General features: G+C 41.8%; 2 protein-coding genes and 1 non-coding gene across 7 annotated transcripts in view; 2 read left to right on the top strand and 1 right to left on the bottom strand.

Annotated features, from left to right (window-relative positions):
* The window catches only part of LOC124032016 (rho guanine nucleotide exchange factor 19-like), a 38,687-nt gene extending 33,745 nt beyond the window's left edge, over window positions 1-4,942 (top strand). For all 3 annotated transcript variants that reach the window (XM_046343954.1, XM_046343955.1, XM_046343957.1), the window contains exons 11-16: window positions 381-470; window positions 748-911; window positions 3,000-3,158; window positions 3,260-3,339; window positions 3,505-3,609; window positions 3,839-4,942. In XM_046343954.1, the coding sequence (XP_046199910.1) occupies window positions 381-470; window positions 748-911; window positions 3,000-3,158; window positions 3,260-3,339; window positions 3,505-3,609; window positions 3,839-3,996 (756 nt within the window). In that variant the 3' untranslated portion in view covers window positions 3,997-4,942. The remainder of the gene's footprint in view (window positions 1-380; window positions 471-747; window positions 912-2,999; window positions 3,159-3,259; window positions 3,340-3,504; window positions 3,610-3,838) is intronic.
* A 124-nt stretch (window positions 4,943-5,066) lies between these two features.
* Window positions 5,067-15,858, bottom strand: LOC124032017 (probable pleckstrin homology domain-containing family N member 1). 3 transcript variants are annotated; one of them, XM_046343959.1, is made up of 15 exons: window positions 15,407-15,858; window positions 14,655-14,697; window positions 14,158-14,273; window positions 13,884-13,977; window positions 11,813-13,479; window positions 10,075-10,174; window positions 9,393-9,536; window positions 9,116-9,202; window positions 8,917-8,995; window positions 8,597-8,733; window positions 8,219-8,365; window positions 6,561-6,647; window positions 6,289-6,364; window positions 6,030-6,106; window positions 5,067-5,744 (listed from the first exon to the last, which is right to left on the bottom strand). In XM_046343959.1, exons 5-15 carry the CDS (start codon window positions 11,905-11,907, stop codon window positions 5,634-5,636), a joined length of 1,140 nt encoding a protein of 379 aa, XP_046199915.1. In that variant the 5' UTR covers window positions 11,908-13,479; window positions 13,884-13,977; window positions 14,158-14,273; window positions 14,655-14,697; window positions 15,407-15,858; the 3' UTR covers window positions 5,067-5,633. The 3 variants fall into 3 exon arrangements, with proteins under 3 accessions (XP_046199915.1, XP_046199914.1, XP_046199916.1); XM_046343958.1 differs by having other exon boundaries at window positions 14,158-14,697; XM_046343960.1 differs by having other exon boundaries at window positions 11,813-12,058; window positions 14,158-15,858.
* trnaa-ugc lies at window positions 7,885-7,960 on the top strand. The gene has a single exon. It is a non-coding gene; the product is annotated as a tRNA-Ala (tRNA).
* Window positions 15,859-16,852: the final 994 nt, after the last annotated feature.

Raw genomic sequence — 16,852 nt, forward strand, 5'->3', positions numbered from 1 at the left:
AGGTGGTGTTTTTTGTCTTACAGTAGCCTTATAATATGCTATTATAGTCGGTTGTGTTATGTCAAATACTGTCATCTTGCATGAGCACCATTCCCCAATCATCACTGAAATTCTCCAGATTAGCCTGTTGTTTGAGCAGCCGAACAAGCAGATCAGAGACTGTGCGTAAAGTAGAGAATCCTGCACATGCACAGAAGCTTCAGATCGTTAGTTATCGGCAAGAGGGTTGCAAAGAATTCAGAACCTCAGCCACTCCTTATACCAAAAGCTGGAGTGAGGCCAATTTCTGGTCATTAACAGTAGACTTTGCATAGACATAGACATTGCATTTTTAAGAAACAATGAAACTCTTTTATAATAGACTATTTTGCCCAAAACAGCTTATAAAGGAGTGTAACTCCAGTGTGCAATCAATGAAGAGGATGGAAGAGCTCATTCACCTCAATAAGAAGATCCACTTTGAGGGCAAGGTAGATGAAAACATCACTCATTATGAACACGGAGAACATTCATTCTCAGTACACCTACTGTATGTTCATGTACAGTATGTTCCCCTTTCCTCTATCCATTGCGGTATTGGTTTTGGAGAACAAAGAATCCTATTTCTTATTGCCATAGTATGGGTTAACCCTATCATGTTTGCCCATTGTATATCCCAAGTAAAGAAACTACTATGCCTCTAAACCCAGTAATAATTCATTAACTGTTCATTCATGCTCATTAATAACATACATCTCCCCGTTTAAGATATTCCCTCTGATCTCCCAGTCTCGCTGGCTGGTCAAACACGGGGAACTGCTGGAGGTGGACACACAGACCATGAGTATTTCTGGGTCAAAGTTCAAGTTGCCCACAAGGCCTGTTTATCTGCATCTGTTCAATGACTGTCTTCTGCTGTCCAGGAGGAAAGAGTGAGTTCTAAATATGTAAAATGTACAGTTGAAGTCAGAAGTTTACATACTGTACACCTTAGCCAAATACATTTAAACTCAGTTTTTCTCAATTCCTGACATTTAATCCTAGTAAAAAAATCCCTGTCTTAGGTCAGATAGGATCACCACTTTATTTTAAGAGTGTAAAATGTCACAATAATAGTAGAGAGAATGATTTATTTCATATTTTATTTCGTTCACACATGCACTCAATTAGCATCTGGTAGCATTGCCTTTAAATTGTTTAACTTGGGTCAAACGACTGGGCCGCGACTGGGAGGTCCGTGGGGCGACGCACAATTGGCCTAGCGTCGTCCGGGTTAGGGAGGGTTTGGCCGTTAGGGATATCCTTGTCTCATGTTAAGAAGCAGTGCGGCTTGGTTGGGTTGTGTTTCGGAGGACGCATGACTTTCGACCTTTGTCTCTCCCGAGCCCGTACGGGAGTTGTAGCGGTGAGACAAGATAGTAACTACTAATAATTGGATACTATGAAATTGGGGGTTAAATTATTTATTTTTTAAAACTTGGGTCAAACGTTTCGGGTAGCCTTCCACAAGCTTCTCACAATAAGTTGGGTAAATTTTGGCCCATTCCTCCTGACAGAGTTGGTGTAACTGAGTCAGGTTTGTAGGCCTCCTTACTTGCACACGCTTTTTCAGTTCTGCCCAGGAATGAGGTCAGGGCTTTGTTATGGCTACTCCAATACCTTGACTTTGTTGTCCTTAATCCATTTTGCTTTGGAAGTATGGAGTTATTGTCCATTTGGAAGACCCATTTGCGACCAAGCTTTAACTTCCTGACTGATGTCTTGAGATGTTGCTTCAATATAGCCACATAATGTTCCTTCCTCATGATGCCATCTATTTTGTGAAGTGCACAGTCCCTTCTGCAGCAAAGCACCCCCACAACATGATGCTGCCACCCCCATGCTTCACTGTTGGGATGGTGTTCTTCGGCTTGCAAGCCTCCCCCTTTTCCTTCAAACATAACGATGGTCATTATGGCCAAACAGTTCTATTTTTGTTTCATCAGCCCAGAGGACATTTCTCCAAAAAGTACGATCCTTGTCCCCATGTGCAGTTGCAAACCATAGTCTGGCTTTTTATGGCGGTTTTGGAGCAGTGGCTTCTTCCTTCCTGAGCGGCCGTTCAGGTTATGTCGATATAGGACTCGTTTTACTGTGGATATAGATACTTTTGTACCTGTTTCCTCCAGCATCTTCACAAGGTCCTTTGCTGTTGTTCTGGGATTGATTTGCACTTTTCATACCAAAGTACGTACATCTCTAAGAGACAGAAGGTGTCTCCTTCCTGAGTGGTATGACGGCTGCGTGGTCCCATGGTGTTTATACCTGCGTACTATTGTTTGTACAGATGAACGTGGTACCTTCAGGCGTTTGAAAATTGCTCCCAAGCATGAACCAGACTTGTGGAGGTCTGCTACTTTTTTTCTGAGGTCTTGGCTGATTTCTTTTGATTTTCCCATGATGTCAAGCAAAGAGGCACTGAGTCTGAAGGTAGGCCTTGAAATACATCCACAGGTACACCTCCAATTGACTCAAATGATGTCAATTAGCCTATCAGAAGCTTCTGAAGCCATGACATCATTTTCTGGAATTTCCCAAGCTGTTTAAAGGCACAGTCAACTTAATGTATGTAAACTTCTGACCCACTGGAATTGTGATACAGTGAATTATAAGTGAAATAATCTGTCTGTAAACAATTGTTGGAAAAATTACTTGTCAGGCACAAAGTAGATGTCCTAACCGACTTGTCAAAACTGTAGTTTGTTGACAAGAAATTTGTGGAGTGGTTGAAAAATGAGTTTTATTGACTCCAACCTAAGTGTATGTAAACTCCTGACTTCAACTGTATGTTTTTTATATATATGGAGTTATGCTATGCTAAGATATGCTAAAATATGCTATGCTATACTACAGTATACTAACCTGTGCCATGCTATACTATATAATGGCATGTATGGCTCATAGCATTATGTCCTAAATGCTGGTTGATTGAGTGATGCATGGCATACATTGACAAATTCCTGTCCTTGATCTGTCTGCAGCACGTGGAAGTTCATGGTGTTTGTTCACGCTAAGATTGGGCAGCTGAAGGTGAAGGACTTCAGTCAGAAGCTCCAGGGCATCTCAGGCTTTATATTCCACCTCCAGCTGTGTGAGGGCCAGCAGCTCAAACACCACATCCTGCTCAAGGCCCACACTGAGTGAGCTAGTGCACATACCGCTATCAATCACGATCGTGATTTGTGATGGTAGTGATAATGTAAGAACTGACAGCCTCTACATGGGTTTTGTTTCTTCCCAGGAGTGGGAAACAGAGATGGATCACAGCCATGTTCCCCTCTGATCCATTGGAAGACATTGAGCAGGCCAGTGAGAATGATGGTGAGTATAAGCAGTCGCATGTTGCAGTGTCACTGAGTTTCTATTGTTTAATTGACTGTAACCTGGAAAATATTTCTTCATGTTTTAAAAAGGTGTAAAAATAGATTTTAACAGCACTACACCTTTTTCATGAATTTCGATACATTTTGTTGTTTCTCCTCTCAGATCTTTCTCAAGTTCAGTGCATCAAGAGCTACCAGGCCCAAGAGCATGACGAGCTAACATTGGAGAAGGCTGATATTCTTCAAGCCAAGACCATTACAAGTGACGGTGAGACACTCCATTTGGCGACCTCACATTAAACACCTTCATAATAAGTATACATTTAAAGGGCAACTTCATTAAGATACAAACATTGTACCCTTAAAGTAGTTCATAGGACTTTTCTATCATATTTCAAACCCAAAGTTTCAGTGTAAAACATACAGACCACCACAAGTGATAATGTCACTGGGTGTGTTTTCGTTTGCTGAGGTTGTCGTGTATTCTATATCCACAGGCTGGGTGGAGGGCATTCGGCTGTCAGATGGGGAGCGGGGCTGGTTCCCCAAAACCAATGTAGAGGAGATCACAAATCGCAGTGCGCGTCTCCGCAACCTCAGAGAAAACATCCGCATCAAGTGTGTCACACAGAAACTGGAGGAGGAGCACTTTTAAGTGTCCTCTCCACCCTGCAGCTTTTAACTTACACTTGGGATGTCCAATCGTAATGGTGTAGTAACTCTCAACCCCAAATATCTATAAGTCCCAGCTTTTACGCAAAACCAGTTATATAATAGCTGAGCAGTTTCAGGTGATCTGGATGTGGGAGCTTTATTTAGTCTGCAGGTGCTCATAAGATTTGGCGTATCTTGACCATAAGCAATATAGCTAAGTAGTATGGTTTTCCAGCTGCATAGCAGTAATTTCCTTTCACTCATGCTTGCTATGACTGCATATACAACTACTGTAACACAACTACTGGGACATCAGAAATCAAGTGTTTTTCTTTGCCCCAAGCACTTTAATTGTCATCTTAAAGAGTCCTCTCAGCATTCGAAATAAACACAATTTCAGACATACTGTACATTCAAATCATGACTAGCCTACTAATTTACTAATGGAGAAAGTCAATTTCAACAAAACATTGAGGATTACAGACCAAAATTAAGATGGAAGCACACAATAATATTTACCAACCACTACTACAATCTACATGTAGATGTACACCATTCCATTGGCACATTATTATTATTTTTAAATATACCTTTGTTGAATTTCTGAGTTGTTAGTACTAATTTAAATGATTGCTGTTGCAGCATGTGTATTTGTTTATGCTCCTAGCTGGTTATTCTCTATGGAGAAAATGATGTAAATGTACATTCTGTAGATGTACTTACATGTTTAAGTGAATATATGTCTAATTTACTATTATGACTGTAATTTATAAGGGCCAGGATCTGCCAAAAACATGCCATACCATTATAACAAATATTAGAATGGAAAAATATAGATTACAAAAGACTAATAACACACGTGAGCTACTTGAGATCTCTGGTTGTGAGCACAATACTGTAAATGCTTTACCCCTGAAATAAATGCACATACTTACATTTTCCAGTGATTTAAATGACTACTGACATTTTTTTCTCCCAATAATACAGTATGTAGGTGGAGCCTGAATGTTTGCTGACATGACATAAAGGTTGAGTTCCTTGTACAAAATAAGTAGGTCTACGCAATTTGGGAAAGGTAGTGATGGAAAAAAATTTTTTTATTGAGTTTGTACATACAGTATCAAGAACAACCTAATAGAAAATATGGAAAAGGTCATGAACAGCACTACATTTTCTATTTTGGTTTAAACAACGATTTCACAAAAAATATTGTAAGATCAGTGCACTAAAAATATACTCCCAATTTAGCCTATCCATTGCTATTACTGTCACTAGTGAAGCAGAGTTCTACAGACAGTAACCTACAGCATAAGAAATTTCACCAGAATCTCTTAATTTCATTGTACCCGACTGAATAATGTATGAAGCAGAGTTCTACAGACAGTAACCTACAGCATAAGAAATTTCACCAGAATCTCTTAATTTCATTGTACCCGACTGAATAATGTATGAAGCAGAGTTCTACAGACAGTAACCTACAGCATAAGAAATTTCACCAGAATCTCTTAATATCATTGTACCCGACTGAATAATGTATGCATATACACTGTATACAGTACATGCTATCCACAATTTCAGTGTCTATTGATGAAAAGAGGCATGAGTCTTCTATTGAGTGAGGCCATTGGCCAGTGAGTCTCAGTTTTGTGCTATTGTCATTGGTTCCCGGGACTCCTTCCTGCTCCACAGTTTTTTTGGCATGAGGGGTGGAGCCGTGTGGTTTGAGGTAGCTTGGAGGTTTTTTTCCAGCTATGTGAGAAAATAAATGAATTTTTAGGTTATTACATTTTGGGACTACTTTTGGGGATTTACTAACTTGATTTCTTCTGTAAATGAATCTGCCATCATAACAGTTCAAGGCTAAGCTAACGCATTTCTAGCATCCTGCATCTTCACAAAATGGATATACATGTACATATGGCTCAATTGGAATCAATATATATAGGCAGAGAAGGCTAGCCACACAGTTTTTCCAACCAGTTTTATCTTTGTTCCCTCATTTCCCTTTTTAATGGGACTGTAATGGTACTGTACCTGTTGTAGCTGGAAGATCCAGTTCTGATAGTCTTCAGGACAGGTGCAGGATACCTGCAGCGGCTCCATCAGTTCACCTGCACCACACAACATACAATAGAAGGACAATGCTCTTCACCACTGTCTACAGCAACACTTGATACAGTTGACTTGCTGCAGATCTAGTCGCAGTTTGAATGTTTAATTTCGGGTCCTTTTGCTTCATTATGCAAAAGTGTTAGAGCATTTTGAGGTACGTTATGCCTGTTTTGTATTTTACCTGTTAACTCAAATTCCAGCCTCCCAGGTAATGCAGACCTCTCCACGGCTGCGATGCTTTTCCGAGACAATTTACCCTAAAGTGTTATGACAAACAGGTTGAAGTGTCATGTATTGGATCAGCTCTATAAATTACAACATCTTCTGAACTGTACATTTTAGAATGTCACACCAACATCTACTGTATAGCGGAAATTGGCAAACTAGGTAAGGTCACCAGATTCACAATGTTTACTGTGACATTGTATCCTTGAGAACATCATTTGACTGTACCTCATATTTCACACTGAGGCGTTCGTTATCCACAGAGAGCAGGAGGACATCTTGAGGGAAGAGTACGAGAAGCCGCTCATGAAGTCCCTGCAAGAATGTATCAATGTTGTCACAGTGTTTATTTTACCTCAAGTCCACTATTATCATTATAGTTACTGTTTTCATTAGCAATATGACTATTTGCATAATCAAGTACTATTATTAGCCCTATGATCATTATTTACTATTAGTATATGTATTAACATTAGCATTATTTATATATGCTTTTTTTATGTAGCAGATAGTTCTGACTGAGTAAACTAGTATAGGATTATTGTAATTGTAATTGTTTAATTCGTATGGCATTTATACACATTGCTAATATGTGGTGAATCTGTCTGTGTTTTAGAAGGAAACTGTGTTCGCCTAATTCTGGAAATATGTCATTCAGTATTAACCTGTGAAAAGAGAAGAAGAGGCGAAGTGAGAGGGTTTACTCCGCCAAAAATCTGTCCATGAAAATAAGACCACGAAGTGAGGAATTCTTGTATGGAGGTCAATAAGAGAGTGTCAAATTTGGTCAACAAAAAAATCATTACTAATATGCTACGTGAGGCTCATTTGCTCGAATAGAAGTTTCGTAATGGTTAGGTTGTTACGAATGCACTGATGTAAGTGTATGCATTACGACAGATTTGAGAAAAACAACTTTATATCGGAGTTGTGCCTGTTGTTTACATGGCTATCTGCCCTCTCATTGGCTAGAATGGTCACATCTGATCTCGCCTCCTCCCGACTGCCTTCCATCTTTGAGGACATTAATTTACATTGTTAGAGCGGTCATTAGACTATCTTGTCAATATAATAGAAAATCTTTGCATGGGAACTAATGATCTGTTATCTGATTTACCAATGCATTAATCGTGTTTTAATACCTTTATTGAAACAGGAAGAGACAGAGTTCTTGAGTTGTGGCAAATGGTATTCAAAGGGTTGTCACTAGTTACCACAGCCTAATCAATGGGGTCTGCCTAAATAGTTATCCATCTCCATCATTCTCCATCATCCAGTCCTTGCTGCTTACAGGAAGTCATCCATCCAGCTGTATACAGCCCCTAAAGATACAATGGTGGCAGCAGTGATGCCATTTTTGGTGGATTTGTGTCATTCGCTGAGTTTTAATCTCAGTACAATTTGGTTAGCTAGCTTCACCTACCCAGCTTACCACTTGCATAAAATACTGTTGAGCTCTTGAGCAGCTGTTGAGCTTTTGGGGCTTAGTGCTGGAGATATAATGGATTTCTGCAGTTTTATGGTCATTGTGCCACCATTTCTGCCACCATTTGGTCCCGTGTTGCTCAGTTGGTAAAGCATGGCACTTGCAATGCCAGGGTTGTGGGTTTGATTCCCACGGGGGACCAGTACAGAAAAATGTATGAAAAATGCATGCACTCACTACTGTAAGTAGCTCTGGATAAGAGTGTCTGCTAAATTGCAATATTCCACATATGTTTGACTTTTTCATTCCTGGACAACGTGCCTTATTGTGACATATTTCAATTGTTTAGCATTTCTAAAATTCCGGCTAGCATGACAACTATTAAGCTATCAAGACCCCTTGAAATGGACTTCAGAGTAGTGGTGAGTACAGAAGTTACAGCGTGGGTTGTGTTAGATACCTGTCTCTGTGTATTGAAGATGTGGACCATGGATATGTATCCTGGCTGGCCCATGTGCTGGATAGGGGCCCCTTCCCAGTGCCTTATTGGGGCTTGCAGTAAATACTTTTTCAGTTCCTCTTTCTTCCAGCTCTCATCGCAGGGTACCTACAGTAAATTACAACAGAAATGTAGCTTCATATTTGGAGTTTCTTTTTTACAAATGTCGTTTCATGATGATGTATTTAGCTCATTAGATGTTCAATTTGTGATCAAGCAAAGTAAACCTCACAATTGTTAAGAAGTTTTAGATTTAACAATGACACATCTGTTTAAGATCTATAATTTACTGCAAAAGGGGGTGGTTCTTCTAGGGGGTGTTCTGATTGAATACCTTACCAGGTAAGACAGCGCACAGCTGGAGGTGCTTAGCGGTTGGCTAATGGATTTGTATCTCCTCTCCTCCATGTGGTGTATCCATTTGTTCAGCTCGGCTGCATTGGCACAGGTGAAGACTTTGGAGTCCACCATTGGACCTAATAGTGGGAGGGAGATGCTTGCCATGTTCAATACAATAATTAAACCCGTTTCTGATGGCTTGGTTCACACCTATGACCATAGCACAGCTGTGACAAACCACAGTAAATCAAACAGCCTTGTGTATTAATTGCTTTATTGAACTGTGAAGCTTTTTGATCCATTATGATAATAGGACTCACCACTGATCTGGAATATGTGTTGCTTGTTGGAGTCCAGTGAGGTGGCTTGGAAAGAGAGTCCAGAGAGAGGCAGGATGCCCTGAGAAAGAAGAAGCAACACACTGACTAGCCTTAGGGGAATGACATGTACATTCAAGTTAAATGTTCAACATGCATCTGTGTCATTACAGTATTTTTCCCCATCTGTAAAGCAACCAACCTCGTAGATAAAGTCTTGACGAGAGGGATCCAGATATAGAATCAACAAGTGGAAGGAGAACAGCACCAGATAGTGTTCACTTGTCTCCTATAGGAACATAAACAAAGAAAACATGAACAGAACATCAGTACAGAAGTCCTAGAATCAGGAAAGTGGGTGCTGGACAGTGAGTGCTAGACAGTGAGTGCTGGTCAGTGAGTGCTAGACAGTGAGTGCTGGTCAGTGAGTGCTGATTGACATCTACAGCATATATGAACATGGTGTAGAGAGATGTTACCTGTGTGTAGCTGTTGTGGAGAGACACACAGGAGGAGTGCACTATCTCTCCATACATGTGTGCAGGCTGGCCCTCCCAATCACGGATGGGCTGGTTGTATATGCTGTGGTATAGCTCCTCTCTGCTCCTGCCCCATAGCACAATCTATGGGAATAGAATAGAATATTTTAGGTGTCATGAAAAAATAAGATATAGTGGAGGAGTTTACATTAGTATACATCAGTATTATTGTATCCTTAATGTGGGGCGGGGCGGGGCGGGGCGGGGCGGCAGGGTAGCCTAGTGGTTAGAGCGGTGGACTAGCAACCGCAAGGTTGCAAGTTCAAACCCCCGAGTACAAATCTGTCGTTCTGCCCCTGAACAGGCAGTTAACCCACTGTTCCTAGGCCGTCATTGAAAATAAGAATTCGTTCTTAACTGACTTGCCTAGTTAAATAAAGGTAAAAAATACAAATGTGATATAACAACTTTGACATAAAATGATATATTGGCACCATTGACACCATGCATTTACACTTGCTTGCACTCAAATTATGTGGTCCACTGGGGGTTTTACCGTGTGATAAGTGCATGGCAGAACTTTTTCAAATGTATATCTTAGTGTCATTTTCATACAGACACTCCCTTTCTCTGTTTGTCTCTCTCTCTCTCACTCACATACACCCTCTCCTTCTCCACTGACCTCCTGATCGAGGTGTCTCACTGAAGGGTAGCGAGAGGTTGGACCGTCTTTTCCATTCCTCACAGAGAGCTGAAGCCTGCTCTCTCCTAGAGTCCACATCCTGAAACAATAATATATACTGTATCAGCAGTCAACCCCAAATCTCATTTTACCATATCCCATTAAACCATGTTACATTTACCCCACACTCTACTGTAGCATCTCACAAACCTAACTAGTCTACAAACACATGTGCAATTCCCCTGAACTGAGTGTGGTGACAGCAAATGTAGAAGAGGGATTTTTTTTAAATATTTTTTTTTACTGTAGACCAATTTGCCCACCCCACTTACAGCCTGAGCCCTCTCCACCCGACCAGTGTCCATTCATAAGCAGATTAAAGTGGGGTGCACACAAGGCGCAGACACCCACCATCTGATCACCTCACACAAAGACCTGTTGCCCTCATTGGACCATTTATCTGGTAGTGATATAGTAGTCACACACCCCTAAACCATTCCTTAGGTATGGTAACAGTTATGATACATCTGTGTTTGTGCTTGTGTGTCTGTCTCTGTGTGTGTACGAACAAGCATCCTTGCGTGTGTGCATAGTATATGTTGCTGGTGGCTGATCCCTCGTCTTCTCTCAGTTTGGACACATGCTGTCTGTGAGCTGCTATTTTGATTAGCTCCTTGTTTTAATCCCCCATTCCTTTAATGAGGGGATTTAGAGGCCTGGTCAGTGTTAGACCAGGCTGGACAAAAGAGAGATGAGTGGTAGTATTGTCTGCTAATTAGCGAGACACTATCCCTCCCTCCTGTGCTTCTGCATCTGAATTGTTTGCTCTTTGGGGTTTTAGGCTGGGTATCTGTATAGCACTTTGTGGCAACTTCTGAAAATACATTTTTATACATTTGATTGATTTCACCGGCCGTTCATGTCCTAATCATATCAGTGTCGCATCAATATGTTCATGTCTAAACAGAGTCCAAACTAGCGTTCTGCCTCTGTGTGTGCTTCTGTGTGAATGAAAACGACACAGATATATTCATTGTTCCATAATATATGTCATCAAATGTTATTGTTTCTTACTCATGGAACTGAAGTGCTCAGAGAAAGAGGTCTTCCAATTTCATTGTCCATTTCCTAGTAAAACCATGATCAGCATCGCTTCGCTGTAAAAACTAAAGCAATATAAGATTGTGGTATTGCCTTAGGCTATATAGTTATTCTGATTGACTGGTGCTGGCAACTGCAAAAACTCTGCAGAAACACAGACGAAGAGACTTGAATATAAAGCCGGACTGTTTACCACAGTGATCTCTCTTCCATAATTTGAAACTTTTTTGTTTGAAAAGGATAGTGGAAGCCACAGTGATTGAAGCACTATTCTTTCCACCCATCACCCAAAGGTTCGCCACTTCCTCTCAATGCCTCGTCTTATGACCTTTAATCAGCCAAAATCCAACAATAGGTACTATTTAATAGTTTTCATTCAAACTTTCCTCCAAAGCTAAGAGGCTCAGTATTTTCAACAGAGATATCAGAGAATTTTCTTGTTAGTCTTAGATGCTGTCATGTCATAAATATGTATATAAAAATCTCCACAGTCATGTTTCCGAATCAACTTAAAATGTGATTGTGAGATTGTGAAAAACCGAATGGCTATCAAACTTAAACAGATCGCTCTCATGAGGGATTGATATAGTTCATGGTCCTCTGTTATACATCAAACTATCAACAAACAAAGACTCACCCTGAGTTGTCAATTTCCAGAAGCTCGATCTCGTCAGGGCCCACCTCGTCAATCCCAGAATGCGCTCCTCTCTGAGTCACACTACAGCATCCCATGACCAGGTAGCCCTCTCCTCTCCTCTTGCAGCCTAGTCCAGTCCAGACAGACCGAGAACTCTTTCCTTCACCCTCAGGCCCTAGTCCTCACACTAACTATACTGTACCATTTGCCTCCATCTGCACCCATCCCTACAGCTTCTGCACCACACTAAGACCAGACAGGGGGATATGTAGAGAGAGGGAGGGGGGATGGAGGGGAAAAGAGGACACGCCTGTCGCTTAACTTCTTAGTTCCCCCTTTTTCCTAAAACACAATATCACTGTCCCTGAAATACCAAGAAAAAGGTGCCAAAGTTCCTGAGATGAGTTTAGTCAAGAAGCGAAAAACTGTGAGCAGCGTAACAGTGCACTCTTTCTTCCTTCCTGTCAGTTTGCACTCAGACCACCCAGAGAGCCACGCAACTTCCTCAGTGGTATTTTCACTTTGACGGTGTCACAAAGAAAACTTAACTTCTTCTGAAGCCTATCAGCCTCCCTTTTAGAATTCTGCAGATTAAGCAATTGAGAAACAAGAGACACTGTTTGTTGACTGTTGTCGAAAGAATCCTCCTGTTTACATGAGAGACAAAGCAGTCATAAAAACAAGCCACAGCTTCAACACGGTTGTGTGTGTATTGTGCTGCAGTTGTTATTGTTGTTACAGATTAGAACAGTGTTGAGTAGGTGTGCTTGGACCAGTTGTCATACTGATCGTGCAATTGTTTTGTTGAAGCCACCTCAAAATGCAAAGCGTCAAAGACAGAATCATCTGTTTTGGTCAGAGGATAAACATACTTTATTATTTTCATACATGATTTAGGGATTTTCTGTAATGAAAAGCTAAGCGGGATTCCTTTCATGGCGAGGTTCCATATTGCTGCCAACTAACCAAAATGAGTGGCTCCGTGTGCTCTTCACCTGGCTCCTGGCCCCCCTCTCGTCCCTGCCCCCCTTCCTTCTCCTGTTTGTCTGTCCACACAGGGCAGCTGGTGCCGGCTGGGCCAGGTGGAACTGGATGGGCCTTACGGAGTAGCAGAAGGGTTGGGCCTGGTCGGGGTGGGCGTGGGGGCAGGCTTTGGTGACTGGCAGGCGTCGCACAGAGAGGTGAAAGCCTTCACTCAGAGCCAGAATGGAAAGGGTCATGAAGGTGCTCTTCACCTGCAGGAGGTCTAGGGGCTTGCAGTGTTGCGTGTTCCCCCGGGAGCCACTGCCAGAAATTGCTGAGCCGGAGCTCCAGCTGAGTGCGGTCTCGCTTGGGGGGCCGAGTATTGAGTTTTGGGGTGGGATGGGCTCTGGGGGTGCCTGCTGGGCCTGTGGGTTGGTTAGGAGCAGCCTGCAGGGATGGATCATTAAGTGTAGTGACAGGGACAGGAGGGTCGGTGGCGGTTGAGTGGTATCAGTGCCAGTGAGGGATTCAGAGTGTAGAGGGATTCATGACTGTAGGAGAAACTATGTTTCTACAATTACCTCCCCAGTCACTGATGCTACAGACTCGGCCTTCTGAGTCCTGCTGGTGGTGGAGAGCTTTTGGGTGGAGGCACTATTTGTGAGCGCTGGGCTCGGAAGTGTACTGCCGTTTTGCTCCTGCGGCTGAGAACAGGGACAGGGGCAGTCTCCTCATTATTAAAAGTTCCTTTTACTTGCCAGTGGCAGCAGCTTCAGCCAACAGTGACACTTGCTGAAGATCTCCAGAGTCAGACATGCAGGAGATAAGGCATAAGGCAGTAAGGCCTGAATAACCAACAGCTGGGTGGTAGCTACAGTATTACACATTAGGCTATTTTCAACGCTCCAACAGAAAAACAGAGAGCAGAGACACACGGGCAAACTAACAAATTAAAGGAGACCTGGGACACATCAACAAATCATCTCACTATCATGAATTACGAAGGCAAAGTTCCGAAATGAGTTTATTTCTGAGATCAGCTGTATTTGAGGAGAAATGAGTTAGGTCATACAATCCAACAGAACTGGTTAAGGTAGTGTGTGCTCACCTGAAGTGTCCTCAACAGTCCTGGGAATCACTTCCTTCAGGACCTTGCAGTTGGTGTGGTGGACTGGGTTACAGTTAATCTTCAACAGCCAAACCTAGATTAGGACAGACACAGACACAGCAAGTACTTCAGCTGTTAATTTCAACAATCACTAACAGATACATTGAAACCCCACACACACAATGTATATTAAAAACCAATTAGCCTTAAAAGTTCTCGAAAATCATGAAGTCACCCAATCAGATCAAAATACCTAGTACCCAGCACCCATTACCTAGGCAGGCCCTTGTCAACCCTGAGCTTGTCATTGATGTAGGTGTTAAATCAGTCCATGAACCAGTTGGTCTCCTCCTTCAGCACACTGTACAGAGGGTTTTTCTTCTGCTTGTACTGTGGGGAAACAGCAAGGGGATCAGGATACACATGAATGGGCCAGAGAGAGAGAGAGTTGTTGAAAGTGGACTGGTACCATTATTTTATGACCTGGTTTCTGGTCTATTTTCATGCAGTATTCTATGGTGATGCATCTGTTGACAACCTGATTCTGAAATAGTGAATGTCAGATTATATTACTAAACTTGCAGGTCAGGGGATGCAAAATAATTTTGCAAGCCGAGCAAGAGAAGCATCTTTTTTCTACTCATCTTATTGGTCAAATGGGAAGAGGGGTTGTGGGGGTTGGGGTCATAAAGGTCACAGGAAGTGCAGGTAACTATGGCAAAAGAACAGGTGTATGGGTGTGGCGCAGGCAATGAGGAAATAGAAGCACACGTCAAACTTTCCCGCCTTCAGGAGCAGAGTGTTCTGGACATACCTGAGGAAACATTAGTTATTATATATTATAATCCATTTGGCTGATCTAGGATCAAGACAGTCCATATAATCTTATTCATTTTTATCTATAAGCTAAACTGATCCTAGACCAGCACATATACAGGCCCAAAGCATTGTATCTACAGTACCTCTCTTTTATAAACTCTGTTGGTAAGAAATGGAATAACATATCCGATTCTGGTTGACACTGGCAGTTTTGCAATTCATGGAGAAATTTCAAACACTTTTCTAAATTTGGTTTATACAAGCTGCGTGGCTGCCGCGGAGTACTACAGTATAACCACATTGAATTAAACACGAATTTCCGAATGTATTTGATCCATAGAGAATGATAGAGAGTGGCCATTGAGGACATCGCCATTGAGGGCATCCACCACTTCAAAGTAGTCAACTGGGTGGGACTTCCAACTTAATTCACTGATCCCTCCTGGTGACCTTGTTGGAGTCATGTCCAACCGAGTCATCAGGAGGGATCAGCCAATTGTGAAGAAGAAAATTGACTACTTCAAATTGGAGATTGCCTTAATGGCGCTGCCCATGCTTTCACAGACGCAATAATGGCTCAGCTACAAAGATGTCCTCTATCTATCTATCTCTATGATATGATCATATCACCTGCAATTCCATATGGCAGACAAAGTACTGAATGTCCTAATAGAGCAGTGTTCACAGCCCTAGTGTTCACCTACCGCTGCACGATGCATTCCTGGGGCAGGCGAAAAAGCAGCTTCCTGTTGCATTGACTCTCAGCAATGTTCTGCAGCTTGAGTCTAAAGGCTGAGATATCAACCTGGTTCTTCAGGAGGAAGATGCCCGCCCCTGCCGAAGGCCCATTGGTTTACAGATCCACACACTCATCTCCTCATCACACATACCTAGTAGCAACGCTATGGTCTTTTTAGAATATCTCATGTAATCTTGGATTTTAAAAATGATGAGCAAGAGCAGTGTGTGGGTTTCTTTTTTCTTTGACGTTGTCGCATTATTCCCACGTGCCTGCAACAAGATAAGTCAGATGTGTAGAGTGCGTTTTTGAATATCTTATAAGAATATCTCAATTAGTAACCATTGTAGTTACAGTTGAAGTCGGAAATTTACATACAGTTAGGTTGGAGTCATTAAAACTAGTTTTTCAACCACTCCACAAATGTCTTGTTAACAAACTATAGTTTTGGCAAGTCGGTTAGGACATCTACTTTGTGCATGACATAGGTAATTTTTCTAACAATTGTTTACATTTGTAGATTATAGATTATTTCACTTATAATTCACTGTATCACAATTCCAGTGGGTCAGAAGTTTACACACATTAGTTAACTGTGCCTTTAAACAGCTTGGAAAATTCCAGAAAATGAAGTCATGGCTTTAGAAGGGGCGGCAGCGTAGCCTAGTGGTTAGAGCATTGGACTAGTAATCGGAAGGTTGCGAGTTCAAACCCCCGAGCTGACAAGGTACAAATCTGTTGTTCTGCCCCTGAACAGGCAGTTAACCCACTGTTCCCAGGCCGTCATTGAAAATAAGAATGTGTTCTTAACTGACTTGCCTGGTTAAAAAAAAGAAGCATTTGATACGCTAATTGACATAATTTGAGTCAATTGGAGGTGTAACAGTGGATTTATTTCAAGGTCTACCTTCCAACTCAGTGCCTCTTTGCTTGCCATCATGGGAAAATCAAAAGAAATCAGCCAAGACCTCAGAATTATTTTTGTAGACCTCCACAAGTCTGGTTCATCCTTGGGAGCAATTTCTAAATGACTGAAGGTACCACATTCATCTGTACAAACAAAAGTATGCAGGTTTAAACACCATGGGATGCACGCAGCAGTCATACCACTCAGGAAGGAGACACCTTCTGTCTCTTAGAGATGTACTCACTTTGGTGCGAAAAGTGCAAATCAATCCCACAACAACAGCAAAGGACCTTGTGAAGATGCAGGTGGAAACAGGTACAAAAGTATGTGTATCCACAGTAAAACGAGTCCTATATCGACATAATCTGAAAGGCCACTCAAAAAGGAAGAAGCCACTGCTCCAAAACCGCCATAAAAAAGCCAGACTATGGTTTGCAACTGCACATGGGGACAAAGATGGTACTTTTTGGAGAAATGTCCTCTGGTCTGATGAAACAAAAATAG

This window comes from Oncorhynchus gorbuscha, linkage group LG03, assembly GCF_021184085.1.
Source record: "Oncorhynchus gorbuscha isolate QuinsamMale2020 ecotype Even-year linkage group LG03, OgorEven_v1.0, whole genome shotgun sequence".
Classification (NCBI taxonomy): domain Eukaryota; kingdom Metazoa; phylum Chordata; class Actinopteri; order Salmoniformes; family Salmonidae; genus Oncorhynchus; species Oncorhynchus gorbuscha.

Coding starts and splice junctions, on each gene's coding strand:
- LOC124032017 (XM_046343959.1), bottom strand. CDS start 11,907: ATGGGATGCTGTAGTGTGACTCAGAGAGGAGCGCATTCTGGGATTGAC. Junction 8,734..8,916: donor ACACATATTCCAGATCAGTG/GTGAGTCCTATT, acceptor TCCCACTATTAG/GTCCAATGGTGGACTCCAAA. Junction 6,107..6,288: donor GCTGGAATTTGAGTTAACAG/GTAAAATACAAA, acceptor TGTGTGGTGCAG/GTGAACTGATGGAGCCGCTG.